At 32.2% G+C, this 24,019-nt stretch overlaps 4 protein-coding genes across 7 annotated transcripts; 1 reads left to right on the top strand and 3 right to left on the bottom strand.

Moving 5' to 3' along the window:
- The first annotated feature begins 1,463 nt into the window (after positions 1–1,463).
- LOC103837966 (tetraspanin-2) lies at positions 1,464–5,152 on the top strand. Its single transcript, XM_009114369.3, has 3 exons — positions 1,464–1,905; positions 1,991–2,297; positions 4,709–5,152. Exons 1-3 carry the CDS (start codon positions 1,712–1,714, stop codon positions 5,000–5,002), a joined length of 795 nt encoding a protein of 264 aa, XP_009112617.2. The 5' UTR covers positions 1,464–1,711; the 3' UTR covers positions 5,003–5,152.
- Positions 5,153–7,347: 2,195 nt separating this feature from the next.
- LOC103837964 (glutamate-rich WD repeat-containing protein 1) lies at positions 7,348–10,165 on the bottom strand. The gene is made up of 12 exons (XM_009114368.3): positions 9,952–10,165; positions 9,699–9,853; positions 9,504–9,582; positions 9,247–9,432; positions 9,039–9,137; positions 8,752–8,920; positions 8,566–8,669; positions 8,337–8,476; positions 8,185–8,257; positions 7,996–8,111; positions 7,781–7,898; positions 7,348–7,690 (listed from the first exon to the last, which is right to left on the bottom strand). Exons 1-12 carry the CDS (start codon positions 9,994–9,996, stop codon positions 7,559–7,561), a joined length of 1,416 nt encoding a protein of 471 aa, XP_009112616.1. The 5' UTR covers positions 9,997–10,165; the 3' UTR covers positions 7,348–7,558.
- A 374-nt stretch (positions 10,166–10,539) lies between these two features.
- On the bottom strand, positions 10,540–13,858 carry LOC103837963 (WD-40 repeat-containing protein MSI4). The gene is made up of 15 exons (XM_009114367.3): positions 13,502–13,858; positions 13,278–13,341; positions 13,078–13,164; positions 12,925–12,987; positions 12,774–12,839; positions 12,560–12,634; positions 12,345–12,420; positions 12,072–12,267; positions 11,895–11,976; positions 11,746–11,819; positions 11,511–11,622; positions 11,346–11,420; positions 11,178–11,245; positions 10,986–11,085; positions 10,540–10,887 (listed from the first exon to the last, which is right to left on the bottom strand). The coding sequence occupies exons 1-15, from the start codon at positions 13,768–13,770 to the stop codon at positions 10,786–10,788; spliced, it is 1,509 nt and encodes a 502-aa protein (XP_009112615.2). The 5' UTR covers positions 13,771–13,858; the 3' UTR covers positions 10,540–10,785.
- A 534-nt stretch (positions 13,859–14,392) lies between these two features.
- Positions 14,393–17,269, bottom strand: LOC103837962 (glucan endo-1,3-beta-glucosidase 8). 4 transcript variants are annotated; one of them, XM_009114361.3, is made up of 6 exons: positions 17,049–17,269; positions 16,496–16,587; positions 16,332–16,399; positions 15,866–16,201; positions 15,297–15,796; positions 14,393–15,079 (listed from the first exon to the last, which is right to left on the bottom strand). In XM_009114361.3, coding segments are annotated over exons 3-6 (1,437 nt in total). In that variant the 5' UTR covers positions 16,334–16,399; positions 16,496–16,587; positions 17,049–17,269; the 3' UTR covers positions 14,393–14,480. The 4 variants fall into 4 exon arrangements, with proteins under 4 accessions (XP_009112609.1, XP_009112611.1, XP_033136538.1 ...); XM_009114363.3 differs by having other exon boundaries at positions 16,332–16,393; XM_033280647.1 differs by lacking the exon at positions 17,049–17,269 and adding an exon at positions 16,877–17,019 and having other exon boundaries at positions 16,332–16,393.
- Between the last annotated feature and the right edge of the window lie 6,750 nt (positions 17,270–24,019).

Below are 24,019 nucleotides of genomic sequence, written 5' to 3'. Positions count from 1 at the left end.
ACATTAATTTGTTTCACTATATGACTGAACAATATAGATACCAACTAAATTTTAATGTTTCAACTTTTATCATGTCAAATTATAAGTTGGTTTTATGATTCATTTATTAATTTATCAATTAACCTGTTTAATTAACCAACTGTCAATCACTCAAATTAACTAAAGTATTTTACTGTGAGTAAACATAAATAAGCTTAACAATTCAGATCATCAAATATATATGAGTTATGACCATATTTTAAATATGTAAATCTGAATAAATGAAACTACTCATCTAATATTTAGTTTGTTATCGTGTAGTATTCTTACAAATATATCATTTTGTGAAAATAAATGTGGTGACGTACATTAGTAAATTAAGATAAAAATCATTTTCCAAATAAAGTTTAAAGGATGTTGTATTAAATCGGTGAGTATCCGTGAGTTTTTCATTTCATAGTTTTGTTTGATTGGATTTAAGTTCATTGCATACTCGTTTTGTTGGATTTAATATTAGTTAGGTAACAACTTTATTATTTAGTTAGGTAACAAAAACGCAACATTATGAAGAGATAGATGATATTTATTTTAAAGAGATAGATGATATTTTCTTCAGTTTTAGTTCTTTTTTCTAAACCAACATGTTTTATTTAGACCATCTCCAATGCTACACTATAATTTTCTCTATATTTCACTCTAAAATAGAGTAACTCTATTATAGAGTTAGATTTGCTCCAATGGTTTACTCTATAATAGAGTTACTTTATAATATAGTGAAATATAGAGTATTTTTGTTTTTTCACTCTATATTTGGAGTAAAAAAATAAGATTAATCTATATTTCACTATATTATAGAGTAACTCTATTATAGAGTGAAGTAGTGAACCATTGGAGCAAATTCAACTCTATAATAGAGTTACTCTATTTTAGTGTAAATTATAGAAGGAAAAATAGAATACCTTTGGAGATGCTCTTAACGTCAAATAGTCGTTGTCATTAACATGCCCAATTTAGTTTAACGCCAAAAATCTTTCTACTATATAAACTATAATATAAAGTGGGCATTCAAAAAATAAAAACTATAAGAGCATAAGACCATGATTAACTTCAGTCTCTTAACTGGAGTTTTTAACTTCAGTTAAAAAATGGTTCTTAACTTTTCTTAGATTTTAACTAAAAAAAGCTAAGAACCGTCTCTTAAATAAAAGATGTAAGAACCGTATCTTAACCGAAAAATATAAAAAAAAAAGTTAAATCATAAGTTAAGAATCCTAACTAAGAAACCGGGGTTAATTATGTCCTATGGTTACGGCATCGCCTTAAAACACAAACGCAATTCAAAACTTTCAAAAGGCATCTCCTTTCTCCACGTGTACATCCATGTGACAGGATTCCACTGCTAAACCCAAAAGAAAAAACTGTCCGGCCATATTAACTTGTTCACCGCAATGAACTGGAAATAAAAATTCCCCTTTTAACAAGTTACCTGAAGAAAAAAATCAACGTGAACACTGTTAAAAAGGATACAATATTATAAAACCACATATCCATTCCCTTTAAATCAGCACTTAGCCGGATAACTGTACCGGACCGAACCTCGTGTTGTGTAAATTTTAGCATAAAACAAAGCTCACACTAACGACCAAGGCACCGACCTCATCATACAAGTAAGAAAAACAGAGACAGTCCTCTCACTTTCTTTACTTCTTCAAATTTTTAAGAGAGAGAGCTAATGGCGTTAGCGAATAACTTAACGGCGATACTGAACTTACTAGCGTTACTATGTTCGATACCTATAACGGCGTCAGGGATATGGCTTGCCTCGAAACCTGACAACGAGTGTGTCAATCTCCTCCGTTGGCCCGTCGTCGTCCTCGGCGTTCTCATCCTCGTCGTCTCTGCTTGCGGCTTCATCGGCGCCTACCAGTAAGTAATACATAAACACAAGACACTTTTGCTTCGGTTTGATTCTAACGTTTGAGCTCAAATGATCAATCTGAATCATTCTCAGGCACAAGGAGACTCTGCTGGCTGTGTACTTGTGCTGTATGGCGATACTGATCGGACTCTTGCTGGTGGTTCTGATATTTGCTTTCTTGGTGACCCGACCCGACGGGTCGTATCAAGTTCCGGGTCGAGGTTACAAAGAGTACAGGCTCGAAGGGTTCTCGGATTGGCTGAGAGAGAACGTTGTGGATTCCAGGAACTGGGGGAAGATAAGGGCTTGTTTGGCTGATACAGACGTTTGTCCTAAGCTCAGCCAACAGTTCATCACCGCTGATCAGTTCTTCTCTTCCTCTTCCATCACTCCTCTCCAGGCATGTTATCTCTCTTTCATCTTTTATTCGCTTTATTCTGAACCTGAAACTTCTAGTTTGTTACATTTGGCCTCCACATTTTACATTTCATACCGTTTGATTTGACTCTTGTAGTTTGTTTTATAGATTCTATCTTATTTTGTAAGCAACCTGTGGTTAACAGTGATGTTAAAGTCATCAGCGCGGTAATTATGTCCCCTAGTCAATCAAAACCGTAATTTCACGCACTCATGATTATTGATAGTTAACTTGTAAACTTAACATCTTAGGTTAAGATTATATGGGGTTATTACATCTATGAGTCAAAAGTTCAAATCTTAAGTTAGTTGCCTTTAAATGGTACCATTTGCTTATATCACCTTAATAAGAAATTAAAGATTAGATTATTAATTAAGATTATTTTAATGATAATATTTTGTCAATATCTAGATTATGTGAGACCTACGGTTTTTGTCCTTATAAATGAAAAAGAAAGGGTCCATTATTCAGAAAAGTTTAGCTTTTCACTTTAGCTTTTGTGAAGTCCAAAAGAGCAATGTTCTTATTCTCTGTATTCTTTTTATTTTGTAGTACCTTTAACGATTTAATTATTTTCCTTTTGTATTTCCTTATCCTTTAGAAAACTAAAAGTAAAATAAAAAATAATTGAAATTTTGGACAAACTAATCCAGAAAATATTGCAATTAGCTCAAATTATGTGTTAAATTACTAAATTACTCAAATTCTAGGCATATGAAGTCTCAATTATTGAGAACTTATCTTGAAGCTCCAGTATTTAAATTATTAGATGTCTTATATATATAACCATATATATTCTAGGAGACTAGTGTGGAAATTGCTGGAGACCAACTGTGCAAAAGATTAGTAAGATTCACAATTTCAAAACATACACTATCATAAGGATCCACCATCCACCCACAATATGTTACATGATAAAATAGGTTTTCGCTGTTTATTTATTTTATGCTCTTTGTCATTGTCCCACTCACATAATTTTATGATCTCATTTTCTCTGTAGATAATCTTTTTAAAAATCTCAACTCAAACTTGACAAAATTTTCAACATTTTCTATTCAGAATTATTTTTAAAATGCCACTCTCAAATTTTTTTTTTGCCACTCTCAAAATTCATTTTTATGTTTTTGTCTTAAAAACAAAATCTTGGATTTTGGTTATTTTGAATAGGTTCCCGTTCTACTTAACTGACACAATACTTGTTATGTAAAAATATCCCAAATATCAACTCAAACTTGACAAAATTTCAACATTTTCTATTCAGAATTATTTTTAAAATGCCACTCCCAAAATTCATTTTCATGTTTTTGACAGAAAAACAAAATCTTCGATTGTGGTTATTTTGAATAGATTCCCGTTTTATTCAACTGATATTAATACTTCGTTATGGGGGTAATAACTAATAAAATCATACTAGAGCTTAGAGATTGACCCGTATATTCGTGATATTCTTAAAACATATAAGTTATTTAAATATTTTTAGGTTCCTACGGATCCGGAAGAATCCAACTTGAACCTTGTTCGAAAATTCGTAATACTCAAACATAGTTTAATTTTAAATCCAAAAACTCGATATCCATAAGAACTAATATATATATTTGAACGAATACATGAATGCTCATGTTTAAATGATTTAGTAAGCAAATTAAAATAATTTTGTTAACCGATTTGATCTTTTGTCACTAATGGAATAATTTCATTTAGACATGTGAAATTATTATGGTTAATACGTAAAATAAATAACATCGAATTATAATGATAAATAAAATTAATGAAGTAACTTGGAAAAGTAAAAAAATAACGTAATAACATGCTAAGATCTTATGCTTGTTCCTTTATTATAGGCGTAAATCAAAAAAATTTGTGCTTGTTTTAATATTTTGGATTCTAAATTGATGTAGTTCCTTTATTATAGTCGTGAAAATCACATTTAGGAAAACAATGAATATGTGGAAAAGATAATCATTTTTTAATGTGAGACTAATTTAATTTTAGTGGCATTTGGTCGTAAATATTGTGTAATTTTTAGGATTATTCTATAAGTATATTCATGTTTTAATAAAGTAGATACTTTTCTAATCTTTATACGAATCAAAATTTCTAATGCTGTTCATCAAATAAATTTAAATCATTTGAATATTTTATACATTTAGTTTCTAGCAAGTTGGCATTCAAGTACACCGTAACAAGACTAGTGGAACCACTAATAATTAAATAAGCCTAGATGATAAGGTTTTGACTTATTGTATGTGAAAATTAATTAGACATTATCAAATGTTGGACTTGGACCAATGATTAAATACGATAATTACAATCAAAATTCTTTGTCTCCATTACATATCTCCCATGTTCTACCACTAATATAGCTAACTATGCACTTTCTTTGTGTTGTACAGTCCGGTTGTTGCAAACCACCAACCGCGTGTGGCTACAACTTCGTCAACCCGACACTGTGGTTAAACCCAACCAACATGGCTGCAGATGCAGACTGTTACCTATGGAGCAACGATCAAAGCCAGCTTTGTTACAATTGCAACTCCTGCAAAGCTGGTCTTTTGGGAAACCTAAGACAAGATTGGCGTAAAGCAAATCTCATACTTATCATCACTGTCGTTGTTCTCATTTGGGTCTATGTTATTGCATGTAGTGCATTTAGGAATGCTCAGACTGAGAATCTCTCCCGCAAATAAAAATATGGTTGGGTCTAAAGTGTGCATGTGTATACATTTTTTGGGAGTATTCAAAAATAGCTTGTGATATTATTACTTTGTGTTCCAAAAAGCATGGTTTTTATGTTTATGTTAGATTGTTTGTGAAGAAATAAAAGATAATTGAACCAATTTATACAGTCAAGTTAATCTCATTGTTAATAGGAGTGTGTAAACCTGTAAAACTCTTTAATAAAGTAAACACTTGAAGATTTTATTGATTTTTATTTGTTACTTATACAAAATCTAGAGAATTTAGCCATGAACATCTTCTCTCGCGAGTATCTCTTTACTAAAGCTTGTTTTCATCCTGCAATATCAACATGCATAAATCTTGTCAGCTTCTCTATACACATAACACAAGAAAATAAATGCGTAGGTATTAATTTTTTTTTGTTAAGTGTCTACTTGCGTCTTCTAATTGAGATATTGAGTGTGATTGGTAACTTAAAAGTTAAAAGTAAAATGGAGTAAAAAAGTGGTAAAACGAAGATGATATAATAGTAAAATACGAGAGAGAGAAAAATAATGTGGAGTAAAATAAAGTACACATTATTCTGTGTGAACGAATATGAAAAGTAATATTTTTTTTCCCCAAAAAAAACATAAACGCAAATACAAATAAATAATTACTGTGGTGATGGTGATGGAGCATTAGGTGTTTGGCCGCATGTTTGGTTCAGAGCTTGGTAGAAAGATTTTCTTTCGGCAAGTTGATTGCCTTGTGGGCTCTTGAAGTCGATAGTGCACAAGAAAACACACTCGCAGATACAATATCTTCTCACAGAAGGATCCTTGTGACGGCACTTTTTCAAGCAATTAAATAAACATACACTTCCTTCTGCTTCTCGTTCCATGGTAGCTATCACCAACACTACTATCATCATCACCACACTCCACTTCGTCATCCCTTTCTCTCTCTAACGGTTCCTTGTGTTTTGTTTATAATAGATTTGACTATGTTCTCCTCAAAACTAATTTTATATACGTACGAAATTTATAACCAAATCTTGATTTATGGTGTATATTAGGCGTTACCTTATAAGTATCGTGACAAAAAAGGGCGTTACGTTAGTTTTCTATTGTACAGCCATTTGTGCGATGTCAATGCTTTAAATGAAAATGTAATCTTGGTTACTTCTTGGAATATGAAGGTATCGTTTTTTTCTTCTTTGTTTTACTTAAATTGGAGAATCCATTTACAAGACAAATCAGCAAAGGAGTGACAAATGTGTTATACTGTTTTAAAACAGAATCATGATTTTACTCTATATAAAGTCAAACTTTAGTAAATTTAGTGATCAACAGAAAAAGAGAGAGAAGAGATTGCAGTTTTGCATGAGTCATCGGCACTTGCCTGAGTCTCATTATAGGGTCGATATATCATGGATATTCAATAAAATATTAGTTTTTGGTTTCCAAAATTTAAAGAACTAATTAACATACAAGTTTAAAAGTTTCAAATTATTAAGAGTTATTAAAAATTTCACTAAAAATGTTTATTTAGCGCTTAAAATTTCTGAAGTTGACAGTCCTTTAATATTTGTTAAATCAAAATGCCACATTATCGAGAAAATCATTAAACATTCTATAAAAATGTTAGTTTCAAATTAAAAAGATGTTAACCACTAGCAACAAAGAGTTATCCTTTGTTTGGGCCCTCTAAGAGCAAGGTTTTGTTCTTGATCAGGTTTGGTTTCATCTTTATAAGATGTTAACCACTAGCGACCAAGTCCGGTTTGGTTTCATCTTGATCAGGTTTTGTTTTTAGTCTCTCTAATCTCTAGTCGTTCATGTTATTTTTATTTTGTTTTGTTTTGGTTCCAGACAAGACTGCAAGAGCTCACCAGCTGAACCTTGAAGTAATTTGCCAAAGCACTTAGATGGCTAGAAATAGACATGGATCACATTTGTCTTATGTTTGCATCCCATTTGTCTCTGTAGATTACTAGAATGCATTCTTTAAACTCATAGGTATTTCTGATAAAAATAAATTGCAGGTGGAATGTATAATGACGATCTTGATATACAAAAACCTTGTAAAAGGTTATTTGGCACACAAAAGCAAAATGGTAGTTCTAAGCAAACAATATCCTTTCCCTAAACTAAACGGCAAGCCTGTTGGCTCATAGAATAACCGTCCTTATTGTTGTATTAAGAAACCCTGTTTTAACTTTTCTTTTTGATACTCTAATAGATTTTATGTCATAAGGAATGATCGAAAAGTGATTAGAACATCCAGATTTTTTTACAGTATATATGTTTCAGGAATTGTTGGCTTTTGCTCCTTCAACATTTTGTAGCAGTTGAAATCAATCGACCAATGATGAACGCTTGAAAGTTGTGAAATAATAATAATACACCATAGTGAGAGAATGCTTTTAAAAAACATACTTTGACATTTTGTCACAAAATGAAACCAACCGACGGTTATGAAACATCAAGTTATGAAAGAGTATAGTTCTTGAAAACAGGGAGGACAACAAAAAAACTCTCAAGAGACTAGAAAAGTTTTTCAGGAAAAAAGGCTCAAGCTTTTCAGGCAGCGAGATCAGGAAGTGTGTTCTGAATGTTGTAAGGCATCAAGATGTTGAACCCATCTTCAGCAGTTGAGATGATCATCCCTGGAATCTGGTTGTGCCAGTGGAGTTCCTTCAAGTCCTTTTGTCCCTGGTTTTACGGAATAGAAAAAAAGTTTTCAGACAAACAGACATCAATGAAATATAACCGGTACTATAAGAGGTTGAAGTAAGATGTTACCTGGTGAACGAAAAGAAGCTGAGGAGGCAAATCTTGAGGTGTGTTAACATGTTCCTTGGTCTGTGCTTTGAACTCTGCTTCCTCTTCTTCATCCTTCTCTAAGGATAAATCCCATATCCTGCAGATTCAATAGATAAGCCAAGAATCATTACACAGTTTCTCAGTGTTTTTTTTGCTGGTAATCTGTGTTTTCTGTATAAGCTTATGTGGCTTACGTGAGCTGGTTGTCGCCGGAAGAGACTGCAAGTGTTGAGGATTCATGAGCGCTCCACTCAATCGACGTGATAGGATGCTTATGATACTCAAAATGTGCTACCTTAGCATCTCCCTCCTAGTTCAAGTTTTTAAAGGCTTATCACATCAGAATCTCGTTAAGATATTGATACGGAAATTATAAAACCTACCTTGATAACTCTAAGATCATGGATAGAGAATGCTCCATCGTCACTTCCTGAAGCCAACATGCAACTAGCCAGCCTTCATGAAGGAGGAAAAATAAACGAATTAGCCAATGATAAAAAAAGTTTAAGTTTCACATCAAAGTGGCAAAGAGAACCTGTTCCATGAGATAACATTCACATCTGCGTTATGTGCTTTGAAAGATAATGCAGGCGTCTTCCCAACTCGGACATCCCATAGTGCAATAGTCCCATCCACAGAACAGGATGCAAACACGTTGGCTTCAGCTGGACTCCACTGGCAACAGAGGGAAACAATATTAAGCCCAAAAGGAGACAGTAACAGTTAACACACCGTTTAGCTGCAGCAAAGAGCAACAGTCTTACTTGTATATCTTCAACACTTGCGGTGTGTCCTGTTAACGGAATAGGATCAACAGTCCATGAACCAGAAGCTGGTTCCCACAGATGAATCATACTCATGCAGTCCCCTAACCGGTGTAGAAAAATAAATAAATACACTGACTACGTTGAAAAGCATGTAACTGTCTGAGTATTGCTGAAAAATTATACCGGAAAGAAGCCTTCCAGCAGTTGCAGGACTCCAATCTATAGCATAGCCTTCATCTTTGTGGCCAGAAAAGTTAACCAAGGGTGCCTGATTTAGAGCCGGTGAAGTTCCATCTTTACCTTCTGTTTCTGACTCTGCTAGAGCATTAAGATGAGAGCTCATGTCCCACACCTGCCCCCAAATATAAAAGCACAAACCAGTTTCTAAGAGCCACACATAAGTAAACAATAACATATCTTCATGGCTTATCTAATATCCGGTTTGTGAAATGATAAGGACATTATCTTACCTGTACATGACCAGAATCTGCCCAAGAGACACAGATATGAGGATTTTGTGGCATTGCACGAATGCGGTTAACACATCCATGGTGAGCAACTCTGCGGACCTGTTTATCAAAAACATTCGAGATAAAATTATTAACCATGAAGATGACTCTCTCTAATTCAGAGACGACCAAGTGAATAACATAATAGTTAGACAGAATAAAAAATTACCTGAATAATCGGAGTAGTGGAAGCTCCATCTTCACTTTCCTCATCGCTATCACTGTCCTCATCTTCATCATCCTCATCCTCCATAGCATCATCACCATTAACCGTCTTGGGGACTACATCCCGTCTCTTCCCAGACACGTTGCTGATCTTAAATAACCCAATGGAGTTCAAAGGTGCTTTCTCCGCCTAAAAGGGAGAGAATAGTTAACTATATTCACAACTTACCACGATCAAAGATATAAAGGTACAAGACTCACCTGAGTCCCAGCCACCATATACAATGTGTGAGGAAACTCAGTTCGGTTCAAACCCAACTTATCACCTAAAATGTCAAAACTGAAAAAGAGAATAGAAACAATCAAAGTCACTAAACCATTCAAAAGACTTCAGCTTTATGATTTAAATACACAATCTCTTTAATAAACCCTAAAGTGTCAAGCTTTTTAGCTTACCTCAAACAGGGCCAACCAACATGGAAGCCATGAAGGGAATTATAAGCAGAAGGGTCGCACTGAAGCTCTTCTCCTTCTTCGAGCTTATCCACACCTGGCTGCCAAACCCTTGTTGGCATCGATGGCACCGAGGAGGAAGACGCTTCTCCCTTCTTCTATCAAAATTTCAACATTCAAATTCACGCGTTTTAGGTTACTGATTTGATTTGAGAGACAAAATCAGATTGAAGTTTGGGGATTCGAAGATTCTAACCTTGTTCTTCCTCTTTGCCTTCTTAGGGTTTATGCTGCGAACCATCTTGTGATTCTTCTTCTTCTCTACTTTTGTGAATAAGTTGTTGAGGTTGAGTTCAGCAGCTAAAGGCTCGTCATTTTCTTTTAGGGTTTAAGCAAATATTTTACCTCTTTTGCATAGATACCCCTTTATTTTCTTTAAAATAGTCTCAAGTTCCTAAACCTCTTACAATTTTCAAATATCACCCAAAAGTTCGTTAAGTGATCACATTCAAGCTGTTAGTTGATTAGAGATAGTCAACAAAATCAAATATGAGGCAAGGTTTGTCGTTTTCTCTAGGGTTTAAGCAATTTTACACCTAATCACAAATAGATTTACCTCTTTTGCATAGATACCCTCTGTTTATTGAAAATTAATCTAAATTCCTAAATCTTTTCAAAACTGACATGTTTTATAAGAGATTTTTTACAACTGTTTGTTGATTAGAGTCAACATAATCGATGTAGTAAAAAGGCAATTAGTGTACCAAAAAAAAACTAAGCACACTAGTCTTGTGACAGGGTTCAGTTTGAGATGGATATTAATTTCGTTCAGGCATATGTTCAATGCAAACTCAAACCAACACAGTTGTTTTTCGATTCGGTTAAGTTGAGCAAAATAGCACTTTCAAGAGTCTAGACGATCGGATCAAGAACCAAGATTTGGAAAGGTCCTAAAAACTACTAATATCTCAAAAGACAACCCAGCGTTCTGATTTAAAAAAAAAAGATTACTCGCTAAACCGACAACTAAACCGCATTAGTTTGACCATATAGGCGATAGACTCGAGTCTTTTTATTTCTTTGCACACACTCAAGGCTTGGAGGCACATGTCATGACATGCGACTTGAACTTCTCCAGTTCCGTCAGAACTTCCTCTTCCGGTCTGTAAATCAAGTCACTCATCCGCCATATCTGCCAATGAAGAATATAAGTATAAGCACGACACATTTTTCAGTTTCATCTGACAAAAATTGCTCGTCAAAGTACCAAGAAAGTGTTTAATGGTTTACCTGCAGTGTTCCACCTCCACCAGTAGTTTCACAGTCATCAGAAACACTGACTATAGTCCACGGGTCCGCCGCATTCCAGTGGAAATCAACAACTTTGTCCCTAAGGAAGTATAATAAATAAATAAAAACTTAATTAGTGGCAAGTAAGATGAGAAAGCAATCAAGCGAATGAGGATCAGGTCTTTTACGAACCTGTGACCAGCATGCTGGAAGAAGAGCCCCGCAGGGTTTTTAGCTGCACGATCAGACTTCTTACTGACCTGATGGAACCAAACATGAGTACGATGAATAGCTTTCAGTGATGATAGCAAACAAAAGATTAATTTCAGACATCATCTGAGTGAATTATTATGTACACACCCTGTCATAATCCCAGATGTTCAAGAGACCATCTTCTGCGGAACTCCCAAAAACAGATGCCTTATCAGGAGACCACTGAATTGATTGATTACGAAGATGGTTATCAGTGAGATTGTTAGGTACATGTAACATGAATAATAAAATAATAAGAGGTGTTGTTGAAACCTGAACGCAAAGAACAGCAGCTTTGTGGCCCTCAAATTTGTAAATAGGCGTACCAACTCCATTGGAGGTAAGGTTCCTACGATCATACAACCGGACAGTGTTGTCTGCAGACCTGAAACATTCAAACTATATCTAATGAGTACATGTATGCATATTCTATATATTTTCTTAATTAGATGCTAAGTGTGCCTTTATCATTTGTCTGTGGCACATGTATATATCTATTTCCACATACCCTGTCAGGATGAGATTGTCGTCATGAGGATTCCAATCGACACAATGAAGATCAGCATCATGCGCCTTTTCAACCTGGTAAACAAAAAAAGACAAGATAAAAGAAGGTGAAAACTTCAAATTTTGGTTAGGAACAAGAAGACACAGTACCTTCGTGACAGGGCTAGTGCCAGTTCTTGCATCCCACAGTATAAGGCAAGAGTCGTCACCAACACTGCAGAATTCTTGTGCACTAGTTCACAAAGTGAAAATTTACCAGAAGCATCATCAGAAGTCATGAAATAATCTCAATTCGCATGAAAAAAAAAAACTATTATAAGAAGTTACCTGGTCGGGCTGAATGCGACATCTTCAACCGTATCGTCATGGCCTTGATATACACCTCTCGGGCCAACAGAAGGACTCTCGGTCTTATCACCACCTTCACCAGTCTGTTTGATGATTGATCCAGATGATTTGGAATCAGTACCAACCGTTGTGATGTGGTCCTGGATGCTCCACAAAACAACCATCTTGTCCTTGCCTTAAGAGAATAACCTTTGTATGAGAAACTGGTAAAACCACATGATCAAACACTAAGAAAATGACAGAAACACAGACCTCCAGAGAGGACAAAGGGTTCGGTTGGGCACATTGCAAGAGCAAATTCAGCATTGTCTTGGTGTCCAGTTAGTATCTGCCAGAAAAAAAGGTTCAGATGATGCACACAAGTAGTAATTTTTTAAAGAAGATATCAAAGAGATATATCACTTCCAATGATGAGGTTAAGAGAAACAAGAATAGAGCGCAAGACATGTTCTCAGAAGTGGACATACCAAATCCGGACGGGAACTTGCAGCTCCAAGCACAGCATGACGGTTTGGTTGGGTTTCAACATCCCAAATGAGAACCTGGAATCAACATATAGAGTATTCAGATAACCGAAACAAGAAGTTAGTCCAAAACAAAGGATGCTCTATGATTGCCAAATAAAAAAGACATATATAAAGTTGCTGTGACCATAACAAAAGAGAAGAAGCAGCTACTTACATCAGGACTATCAGTATGAGTAGCAACAATCTTACTGTTTTGTGGGAGTTCCCTGATTCTGTTAACCTGCACATGCGAATTAGTCATGAATACACATCAAAATAGAGTTTTTTTTACTTTACTCAAAGTACCAAACAAGTAAAGATACAACCTCTCCAGGGTGAATGATGGTCTTGTACTTCTTCACAAATGGAGAACGTGCTTCTTCATTGAACTGAACACACACATTTGCAAATCCATTGTAACGAGGATCATGATAATAAAAAAGCCACACGACAAGATTAAAGGCAAAAACAGTAGCTACCTGAGAAATGTGCTCTGCCGCAGCAACCCGTGGCTTAACAACTTCGCAATTCGCTATGACTAGAGTGTTGGGTACACTGCCATCAGTCTAGTGACACACAAAAAAATGATGAGACATATACAAATATTCTGAGATCTTGAGACACAAATGTCTGAAAATGCTAGATCGAGAAACATACAGTAGAAAGTAAAAAAGCCTACTTGTTCAGAGAGGTAAAGACGCTGGCGGTTCTTGTAGGTAGCTTGGTCGAGTTGTGGACCCCATCTGTGAAAACCCCAAACACCAAATTCAACCTCAGACAAAACAACTATGTGTGTGCATTGTTGCTGACTAAACCGGAATCAACATCAGAACGTTCAACGCGAGATCTAACCTAAGACAAAATTAACTGAAACCCTAGGAGTAGAGAGAGAAAAGAAACGACCTGCAAGAGAGAGAAGGCCAGACGAGGTTGTGGTTAGCGAGCCAGTCGTAGAGAATGGGGACGAGACCTTTCCACTGAGAGTACTTCTCGTCCACACTCTGCTCCTCCTGCTGCTTCGTCTTCTTCCCGCTCTCCTTCATCTTCCCACCGCTTATCTGCTCCTGAGATTCGTCTTTGTTCTTAGGTTTCCGGCCTCGTTTCTTCGGCGCCGGTGTTACGGTTCCTCCGCTCGCTTGAGGAGACGCTGTTGCTGCTTCGTCGCTCTCCATTTTCCTCTCTCTCTTCCTTTTCTTGTCGTTTTATTTGATTCGGTGAGAGACAAGACCGTATCCGTATGTATCTCTCCTCTCTACCTACACTGCTTTACTAACAAAACCGCCACCGTTTTGTCTTTTTTTTTTCCGTAAATTAATTATTTATTAAATATTGGATGGAAACTATTATCAACTAACCGAAGTGAACCGAACGGACCGAACCGTTATTCTCTGTTTTCGGTTTCAAAAAATGCTGTTACTTACGAACCAACCGGCAAGATTAGAAAATTCAATCGATTCAGCAAATACCAACCGATCGGTTTAACCTTAACTGAGAATTAACAAATTAGCTTCCTATATAATTAACCAATTATAACCAAGTGATTCTGGTTCAGAGATAACCAACTTAACTGAACAAACCGAGTCTTATGAAGTTAACCGAATTATATGCTATACTTCTTAGATAAGATAATATCAACAATATTTTTCTTCTTCTTTGTTTCTTGTACGATGATTATTAACCCAAAGCTAATTCTATAACTCAATTCGACAAGTAATTTAAACTGAATAAAAGAACATGTAACTTTTGAAAATCTAAAAAATGATGGTTACTCTTCCAATTAAAAAAAAAATCATGGACGATAAAAGGAAATATATATAATCAATAAGGACCTCAAACAATCTTTTTTTTTTTTGCTGTCACAGAACCTCAAACAATCTAAACCTCAAAACATCAAGACCAACAAAACTTCAGCGACCAACCAGACCAAAGAAAAAGACACATAAGAAGACGAAGAAGCAACAATCTGAACAGGAAAATCACATTGGCCCTGAGATATATTCTGCGTAGTAACGGTAGCCAAACCTTGGAAGATACAAGCCTCCTCATCTTGGTTCTTCACTTGAAAATACATGTTAAACGCATACGAAGCGTTCCCGTTCGCGTCAAGACCATTGCAAGAAGATCCATAACCAAGCGCGGTACAATCCGAGAAAGTGCAAGCGAAGTCTATGTTCTGAGCGAGCTTCGTCAAGTCCTTGGCATTTGGATTAAACATACACCACTTGTTTGGTAGATACGTCACGTTCCGCGCGCCAATCAGCAACTTGTTCTGTCCTTGTCCCGAGAGGTCTAGAGGAAACTTTGGCTGCCCGTCGAATCTGAATAGTCCCCAGTGGCGCTCAAACGCTCCTGGTGCTATGCTTTTAGCGTCTTCATCTAGTAATCCGAACAAGTAGACCTCAATGTAGGTTGGTCTCAGTGGAGTTCCTTTGTTTGTTCCAAGCCTTGGTAATAGCCCGTTGTAGAACCTATAAGCTTCGCCTGCAAATAAAACCATTCTTCAAAACCAAACATTGCATCTAGTGATATGTTTGGGGCTGTAGGTGATTTAGTAAAAAAATTAATAAATTTTCTTTTTTTTTTACAAATTTAGGGATTTATAACTATTTAATTTTCTTCGAAATAATTTGGGAGCCGGAATGTTTCATTTGGCTTTGCCCAGGACCGGTCCTGTAAAGGAATAAGAGATATATGTTACCGTTGTTTGCGTGTTTGTCGCCCTCTGTAGGCCAGCCGACTTCTCCCACGATGATCGGCATATCTCCATGGCCAACAGCTTTCAAAGACGACACCAAAGTGTCGAAGTTGGCGTCGAAAACGTTTGTGTAACTAACACCGTGGTCATCTATTGGTTGAGCACCGTCGAAGAAGGCGTAGTTGATTGGGAAGTCATCGTTCCCGTAGAGACTCAAGAAAGGGTAGATGTTGATTGTGATGGGTGCGTTGTTCTTGCCGAGAAAGTCAACGATCTGAGTCATTTGACCGAGGATATCAGGACGGAATCTCCCAGCAGATGGGACGGGGTCACTTACTGGTGAGTCATAGACATCTGCGTTTAGAGGGACCGTTGCTTTGATGGAGTTTCCTAGTCCAGCTTCGTTTAAAGCGTTTTGGATGTTTTGAAGTGCAGGGAACGTGAGGTTTATGAATGTTCCGTTGTATGATTTGAGGAACGGCTCGTTCCCAACTGCTACAAACCTGAAACACATCATCAAGAGGTTAGCTAAGAAACAAACTAAGGAAGAAGAGAGGGAGAGGGAAACTAACGTGATATTGACACCACCATTGAAGTTATAACGAGTGACGTTCTTGCGAACCCAATCCTTGGCTCGGTCATAGCTTCCCATGACCTTAAGCTGATCATTGGGGATAGCAACCATCACTTCGAGACCCGAGCCGGCGAGCGCACCCATGGTGGTCTCGTCAGCGTCGAAAAGCTTAACCTTGTTGATGTTATTGTCCTTGAGCATCTGAACCACTGTCTTTGGTGGGAGCTTGTGTGTGGCCATTGTCCCCCAGTTAACTCCCAGCCCATCTACCATTATACTCAGAGGATCTAAAAGGATTGTCAATCCGACGAGAAGAGCCAACGGATTCACCATCCTGAGAATGATGGAAAGGGGCTTGAGATAGTTCAAAAAAAGAAAAAAAACAGCCAAATATGGAGAAATGAAACCAATGTATTCCAGGCTGTAATGAATCATAACAATAATAGAAACAGTAACACGCTTACATCAGGACTGTATATGTATGTGTCTTCCTATTTTCTGGGAGTGTCCTGACTTTGTTAACTTGCTGCAACTGTAAATTGTTAATCAGTACACATCCAAAAACAGCGTTTTGCAATCGTCAAAAAGTAAATTCATGAAATGAGATATGTAAACAAAATACTTATACCTGAGTGAGATATGTGCTCTGTCCCAGAGACCCCTTGGCTTAACAACTTCGCAAATCTCTATGATTCGAGTATAGAGCACGCTGACATCAATCTGGTGAACACAACCAATAAAAATACAAAAGCGATATGTTATAAATTCACGAAATTTAGAGAACATGAGACAACTTTCTAAAACAAAACATAAATATATACATAATTGTTCAAGCTGTGGATCCTTATCTATTAAACCCAAAACCAACATTTCAATAATTGGTAACTCTTAGCATAAGAACTAATGACATTATCAAATAAGAATCCAGATAAACATCTGAAACCAACAAAGTAACAGAATGAAACACTAAAGCGGTTATCAAACCCCTCTGTGTTGATCAAAGGCTTACCAATGATAAATATCTATAAAGCCCAAAACTTTAGAGACATAAACACAACAAGGCTTGAAGACACCAAACCCTAACTTCAAACCCACAAATCTAAAAATGGAAATGCAAATTAAATCAAAACATCAAAATAAAAAAGTTGAAAGCTTTTCAAACGGAAATCGACTTTGGTAACCTGATAAAGAGAGATGGAGAGAGATAGTGATGGGCAGAAGCAGAGAGGAGGAGGAGGAGGAGGCTCTCTTCTTTTCAAAATCAAAGAGACTTTTGTCGCTGAGCGGTGAAATAAACCTAAAAGTGACGCCGCGTTTTTGAACAGAGTGTGAAACTGATATTTTATTACAATTGAATAAAAAAATTTAAAACGTTCAAAACATAACGGATGATTGGAAGCAATAAATGACTCAGTCATGGGTCTACCAGAACACCTTTAGTAATGGAATCTGTTTTGAAAAAAAAAAAACAAATTCAGATTTTTATTGACAAATATCTAAGAGTGATTTACATATCTAACTACTAGTCTTTTTCCATGGATCAAATCTAACTACTAGTCTAAAAATGTGCAATTAATGCTTTTCCTCTAATTGCATAGTATATATATATATATGTGTATAATTAGTGTATGTCCAAGCTACGCAGGTTGTTTGGTTTCTGTGTTATTTAGATATGATTTTTTTTTGGGTATTGTTGTTTAATTTGATATTCAAGTGATGTAGCAATTTGTGTGGATGCTACTATTTTTAAAAGTGAAATGGTATTGTCTTATGAAAATTATAGAAACTTTTCAGGTTGGACAGATATTGAGTTTTTAGTTCACCTTTAGTGTTTAAATAATGTAGAGTGTTAATGTGCATATTACTAAACTATTTGTTTGAGAAAGTGGACAAATACAAACAAATATATAAATTATTTTCACGCTAGACAGGTATTGTTTGAGAAAGTGGACAAATACAATGTAGAGTGTTAATGTGCATATTTTCAACGGGATGCATTTTTAGAATAAATTTTCTAAAAACAACTATTTTAGGAAAGTCATCATTTTGTAGAGAAATATTGTAGATTTGAGATTGTAATTTAGAAATTAGGATTACAAGAGTTTTTGTTGATAGATGGACATTCTTTTAAAATATTTGATCAATAGGTTGCATTTTTTAAATAAGTTTTCATAAAACTTCTATTTTGTGAAAGTTATCATTTTGTAGAGAAATATTGTAGATTTAGGATTGTAATTTAGAAATTAGGATAACAAGAGTTTTTGTTGATAGATAGACTTTCTTTAGAATATTTGATCAATAGGTTCTTTTTTAAAATAAATTTTCTAAAAACTGCTATTTTGGGAAAGTTACCATTTTTGTAGACAAATATTGTAGATTTGGTATCTTGATTTAGAAACAAGGATTACAAGAGTTTTTGTTGATAGATGAGCATTCTTTTAGAATATTTGATCAATAGGTTCTTTTTAAAAATAATTTTTTTAAAAACTGCTATTTTGGGAAAGTTATCATTTTTGTAGACAAATATTGTAGATTTGGTATTTTGATTTAGAAATTAGGATTACAAGAGTTTTTTTAATAGATGAGCATTTTTTAGAATTTTTTATCATTAGAATGTATTTTTTAAATAAATTTTCTAAAAACTGCTATTTTAAGAAAGTTATCATTTTTGTAGAGAAATATTGAAGATTTGGGATTGTAATTTAGAAATTCAGATAACAAGAATTTTTGTTGATAGATGGACATTCTTTTAGAATATTTGATCAATAGGTTCTTTTTAAAAATATTTTTTTAAAATTTTGCTATTTTGGGAAAGTTATCATCTTTGTAGACAAATATTGTAGATTTGGTATTTTGATTTAGAATTAGGATTACAAGTGTTTTTTTAATATATGAGCATTTTTTAGAATTTTTTATCATTAGAATGTATTTTTTAAATAAATTTTCTAAAACTGCTATTTTAGGAAAGTTATCATTTATGTAGAGAAATATTGTAGATTTGAGATTGTAATTTAGAAAGTATGATAACAAGAGTTTTTATTGATAGATAGACATTCTTTTAGAATATTTGATCAATAGGTTCTTTTTTAAAATTAGTTTTCTAAAAACTGCTATTTTAGGAAATTTATCATTTTTGTAGACAAATATTGTAGATTTGGTATTTTGATTTAGAAATTAGGATTACAAGAGTTTTTGTCGATAGATGAGCATTTTTTTAGAATTTTTTATCATTAGGTTGTATTTTTTAAATAAATTTTCTAAAAACTGCTATTTTGTGAAAGTTATCATTTTGCAGAGAAATATTGTAGATTTGAGATTATAATATAGAAAGTAGGATAACAAGTGTTTTTGTTGATAGATAGACATTCTTTGGAATATTTGATCAATAGGTTCTTTTTTAAAATAAATTTTTCTAAAACTGCTATTTTGAGAAAGTTACCATTTTTGTAGACAAATATTGTAGATTTGGTATCTTGATTTAGAAACAAGGATTACAAGAGTTTTTGTTGATAGATGAGCATTCTTTTAGAATATTTGATCAATAGGTTCTTTTAAAAAATAATTTTTTAAAAAACTGTTATTTTGGGATAGTTATCATTTTTGTAGACAAATATTGTAGATTTGGTATTTTGATTTAGAAATTAGGATTACAAGAGTTTTTTTAATAGATGAGCATTTTTTAGAATTTTTTATCATTAGAATGTATTTTTTAAATAAATTTTCTAAAAACTGCTATTTTAAGAAAGTTATCATTTTTGTAGAGAAATATTGAAGATTTGGGATTGTAATTTAGAAATTCAGATAACAAGAAGATTTTTGTTGATAGATGGACATTCTTTTAGAATATTTGATCAATAGGTTCTTTTAAAAATATTTTTTTAAAATTTTGCTATTTGGGAAAGTTATCATCTTTGTAGACAAATATTGTAGATTTGGTATTTTGATTTAGAATTAGGATTACAAGTGTTTTTAATATATGAGCATTTTTTAGAATTTTTATCATTAGAATGTATTTTTTAAATAAATTTTCTAAAACTGCTATTTTAGGAAAGTTATCATATATGTAGAGAAATATTGTAGATTTGAGATTGTAATTTAGAAAGTATGATAACAAGAGTTTTTATTGATAGATAGACATTCTTTTAGAATATTTGATCAATAGGTTCTTTTTTAAAATTAGTTTTCTAAAAACTGCTATTTTAGGAAATTTATCATTTTTGTAGACAAATATTGTAGATTTGGCATTTTGATTTAGAAATTAGGATTACAAGAGTTTTTGTTGATAGATGAGCATTTTTAGAATTTTTTATCATTAGGTTGTATTTTTTAAATAAATTTCTAAAAACTGCTATTTTGTGAAAGTTATCATTTGCAGAGAAATATTGTAGATTTGAGATTATAATATAGAAAGTAGGATAACAAAGTGTTTTTGTTGATAGATAGACATTCTTTGGAATATTTGATCAATAGGTTCTTTTTTAAAATAATTTTTCTAAAACTGCTATTTTGAGAAAGTTACCATTTTTGTAGACAAATATTGTAGATTTGGTATCTTGATTAGAAACAAGGATTACAAGAGTTTTTGTTGATAGATGAGCATTCTTTTAGAATATTTGATCAATAGGTTCTTTTAAAAAATAATTTTTTAAAACTGTATTTTGGGATAGTTATCATTTTGTAGACAAATATTGTAGATTTGGTATTTTGATTTAGAAATTAGGATTACAAAGTTTTTTTAATAGATGAGCATTTTTTAGAATTTTTATCATTAGAATGTATTTTTTAAATAAATTTCTAAAAACTGCTATTTTAAGAAAGTTATCATTTTGTAGAGAAATATTGAAGATTTGGGATTGTAATTTAGAAATTCAGATAACAAGAATTTTTGTTGATAGATTGACATTCTTTTAGAATATTTGATCAATAGGTTCTTTTTAAAAATATTTTTTTAAATTTTGCTATTTTGGGAAAGTTATCATCTTTGTAGACAAATATTGTAGATTTGGTATTTTGATTTAGAATTAGGATTACAAGTGTTTTTTAATATATGAGCATTTTTTAGAATTTTTTATCATTAGAATGTATTTTTAAATAAATTTCTAAAACTGCTATTTAGGAAAGTTATCATTTATGTAGAGAAATATTGTAGATTTGAGATTGTAATTTAGAAAGTTGATAACAAGAGTTTTTATTGATAGATAGACATTCTTTAGAATATTTGATCAATAGGTTCTTTTTTAAATTAGTTTTCTAAAAACTGCTATTTTAGGAAATTATCATTTTTTGTAGACAAATATTGTAGATTTGGCATTTTGATTTAGAAATTAGGATTACAAGAGTTTTTGTTGATAGATGAGCATTTTTTTAGAATTTTTTATCATTAGGTTGTATTTTTTAAATAAATTTTCTAAAAACTGCTATTTTGTGAAAGTTATCATTTTGCAGAGAAATATTGTAGATTTGAGATTATAATATAGAAAGTAGGATAACAAGTGTTTTTGTTGATAGATAGACATTCTTTGGAATATTTGATCAATAGGTTCTTTTTTAAAATAAATTTTTCTAAAACTGCTATTTTGAGAAAGTTACCATTTTTGTAGACAAATATTGTAGATTTGGTATCTTGATTTAGAAACTAGGATTACATGAGTTTTTGTTGATAGATGAGCATTCTTTTAGAATATTTGATCAATAGGTTCTTTTAAAAAATAATTTTTTTAAAAACTGTTATTTTGGGAAAGTTATCATTTTTGTAGACAAATATTGTAGATTTGGTATTTTGATTTAGAAATTAGGATTACAAGAGTTTTTTTAATAGATGAGCATTTTTAGAATTTTTTATCATTAGAATGTATTTTTTAAATAAATTTTCTAAAAACTGCTATTTTAGGAAATTTATCATTTTTGTAGAGAAATATTGAAGATTTGGGATTGTAATTTAGAAATTCAGATAACAAGAGTTTTTGTTGATAGATGGACATTCCTTTAGAATATTTGATCAATAGGTTCTTTTTCAAAATAATTTTTTAAAAAACTGTTATTTTGCGAAAGTTTCATTTTTGTTCATACAGTTATGTGAGAACCAGTTAGATTTGTTGATATTTGTGGATTTTGATTTTAGAAATTAGGATTACAAAGTGTTTTTTTAATATATGAGCATGTTTTAGAATTTTTTATCATTAGAATGTATTTTTTTAAATAATTATCTAAAAACTGTTATTTTAGGAAAGTTATCATTTTTGTAGAGAAATATGTAGATTTGAGATTGTAATTTAGAAAGTAGGATAACAAGAGTTTTTGTTGATAGATAGACATTCTTTTAGAATATTTGATCAAAAGGTTCTTTTTTAAAATTAGATTTCAAAAAACTGCTATTTTGGGAAAGTTATCATTTTTGTAGACAAATATTTTAGATTTGGTATTTTGATTTAGAAATTAGGATTACAAGAGTTTTTTTAATAGATGAGCATTTTTTAGAATTTTAAATCATTAGAATGTATTTTTTAAATAAAGTTTCTAAAAACTGCTAGTTTTTGGAAAGTTATCATTTTTGTAGAGAAATATTGAAGATTTAGGATTGTAATTTAGAAATTCAGATAACAAGAGTTTTTGTTGATAGATGGACTTTCTTTTAGAATATTTGATCAATAGGTTCTTTTTTAAAATAATTTTTTAAAAAACTGCTATTTTGGGAAAGTTATCATTTTTGTAGACAAATATTGTAGATTTGGTATTTTGATTTAGAAATTAGGATTACAAGAGTTTTTGTTAATATATGAGCATTTTTTTTTAGAATTTTTTATCATTATAATGTATTTTTTTAAATATATTTTCTAAAAACTGTTATTTTAGGAAAGTTATCATTTTTGTAGAGAAATATGTAGATTTGAAATTGTAATTTAGAAAGTAGGATAACAAGAGTTTTTGTTGATAGATATACATTCTTTTAGAATATTTGATCAAAAGGTTCTTTTTTAAAATTAGATTTCAAAAAACTGCTATTTTGGGAAAGTTATCATTTTTGTAGACAAATATTTTAGATTTGGTATTTTGATTTAGAAATTAGGATTACAAGAGTTTTTTTAATAGATGAGCATTTTTTAGAATTTTAAATCATTAGAATGTATTTTTTAAATAAAGTTTCTAAAAACTGCTATTTTTGGAAAATTATCATTTTTGTAGAGAAATATTGAAGATTTGGGATTGTAATTTAGAAATTCAGATAACAAGAGTTTTTGTTGATAGATGGACTTTCTTTTAGAATATTTGATCAATAGGTTCTTTTTTAAAATAATTTTTTAAAAAACTGCTATTTTGGGAAAGTTATCATTTTTGTAGACAAATATTGTAGATTTGGTATTTTGATTTAGAAATTAGGATTACAAGAGTTTTTGTTAATATATGAGCATTTTTGTTTAGAATTTTTTATCATTATAATGTATTTTTTAAAATATATTTTCTAAAAACTGTTATTTTAGGAAAGTTATCATTTTTGTAGAGAAATATGTAGATTTGAGATTGTAATTTAGAAAGTAGGATAACAAGAGTTTTTGTTGAAAGATAGACATTCTTTTAGAATATTTGATCATTAGGTTCTTTTTTAAAATTAGTTTTCAAAAAACTGCTATTTTAGGAAAGTTATCATTTTTGTAGACAAATATTTTAGATTTGGTATCTTGATTTAGAAACTAGGATTACAAGAATTTTTGTTGATAGATTAGCATTCTTTTAGAATATTTGATCAATAGGTTCTTTTTAAAAATAATTTTTTTAAAAACTGCTATTTTGGGAAAGTTATCATTTTTGTAGACAAATATTGTAGATTTGGTATTTTGATTTAGAAATTAGGATTACAAGAGTTTTTTTAATAGATGAGCATTTTTTAGAATTTTTTATCATTAGAATGTATTTTTTAAATAAATTTTCTAAAAACTGCAATTTTAGGAAAGTTATCATTTTTGTAGAGAAATATTGAAGATTTGGGATTGTAATTTAGAAATTCAGATAACAAGAGTTTTTGTTGATAGACAGACATTTTTTTTAGAATATTTGATCAATAGGTTCTTTTTTAAAATAATTTTTTTAAAAACTGCTATTTTGGAAAAGTTATCATTTTTGTAGACAAATATTGTAGATTTGGTATTTTGATTTA

Source organism: Brassica rapa, chromosome A09, assembly GCF_000309985.2.
Source record: "Brassica rapa cultivar Chiifu-401-42 chromosome A09, CAAS_Brap_v3.01, whole genome shotgun sequence".
NCBI classification, from domain to species: domain Eukaryota; kingdom Viridiplantae; phylum Streptophyta; class Magnoliopsida; order Brassicales; family Brassicaceae; genus Brassica; species Brassica rapa.
The sequence above is the reverse complement of the archived record's forward strand: the minus strand, read 5'-3'. Positions and strand labels throughout refer to the sequence as shown.

Coding starts and splice junctions, on each gene's coding strand:
- LOC103837966 (XM_009114369.3), top strand. CDS start 1,712: ATGGCGTTAGCGAATAACTTAACGGCGATACTGAACTTACTAGCGTTA. Junction 1,906..1,990: donor GGCTTCATCGGCGCCTACCA/GTAAGTAATACA, acceptor AATCATTCTCAG/GCACAAGGAGACTCTGCTGG. Junction 2,298..4,708: donor CTTCCATCACTCCTCTCCAG/GCATGTTATCTC, acceptor TGTGTTGTACAG/TCCGGTTGTTGCAAACCACC.
- LOC103837964 (XM_009114368.3), bottom strand. CDS start 9,996: ATGGTTCGCAGCATAAACCCTAAGAAGGCAAAGAGGAAGAACAAG. Junction 9,583..9,698: donor GTTGGTTGGCCCTGTTTGAG/GTAAGCTAAAAA, acceptor TCTCTTTTTCAG/TTTTGACATTTTAGGTGATA. Junction 8,258..8,336: donor AATGTTATCTCATGGAACAG/GTTCTCTTTGCC, acceptor TCCTTCATGAAG/GCTGGCTAGTTGCATGTTGG.
- LOC103837963 (XM_009114367.3), bottom strand. CDS start 13,770: ATGGAGAGCGACGAAGCAGCAACAGCGTCTCCTCAAGCGAGCGGAGGA. Junction 12,635..12,773: donor CTCATACTGATAGTCCTGAT/GTAAGTAGCTGC, acceptor TGTTGATTCCAG/GTTCTCATTTGGGATGTTGA. Junction 12,268..12,344: donor ACCCTTTGTCCTCTCTGGAG/GTCTGTGTTTCT, acceptor TATTCTCTTAAG/GCAAGGACAAGATGGTTGTT.
- LOC103837962 (XM_009114361.3), bottom strand. Junction 15,797..15,865: donor AATGGTGGTGTCAATATCAC/GTTAGTTTCCCT, acceptor GATGTGTTTCAG/GTTTGTAGCAGTTGGGAACG. Junction 15,080..15,296: donor CGACAAACACGCAAACAACG/GTAACATATATC, acceptor TTTTATTTGCAG/GCGAAGCTTATAGGTTCTAC.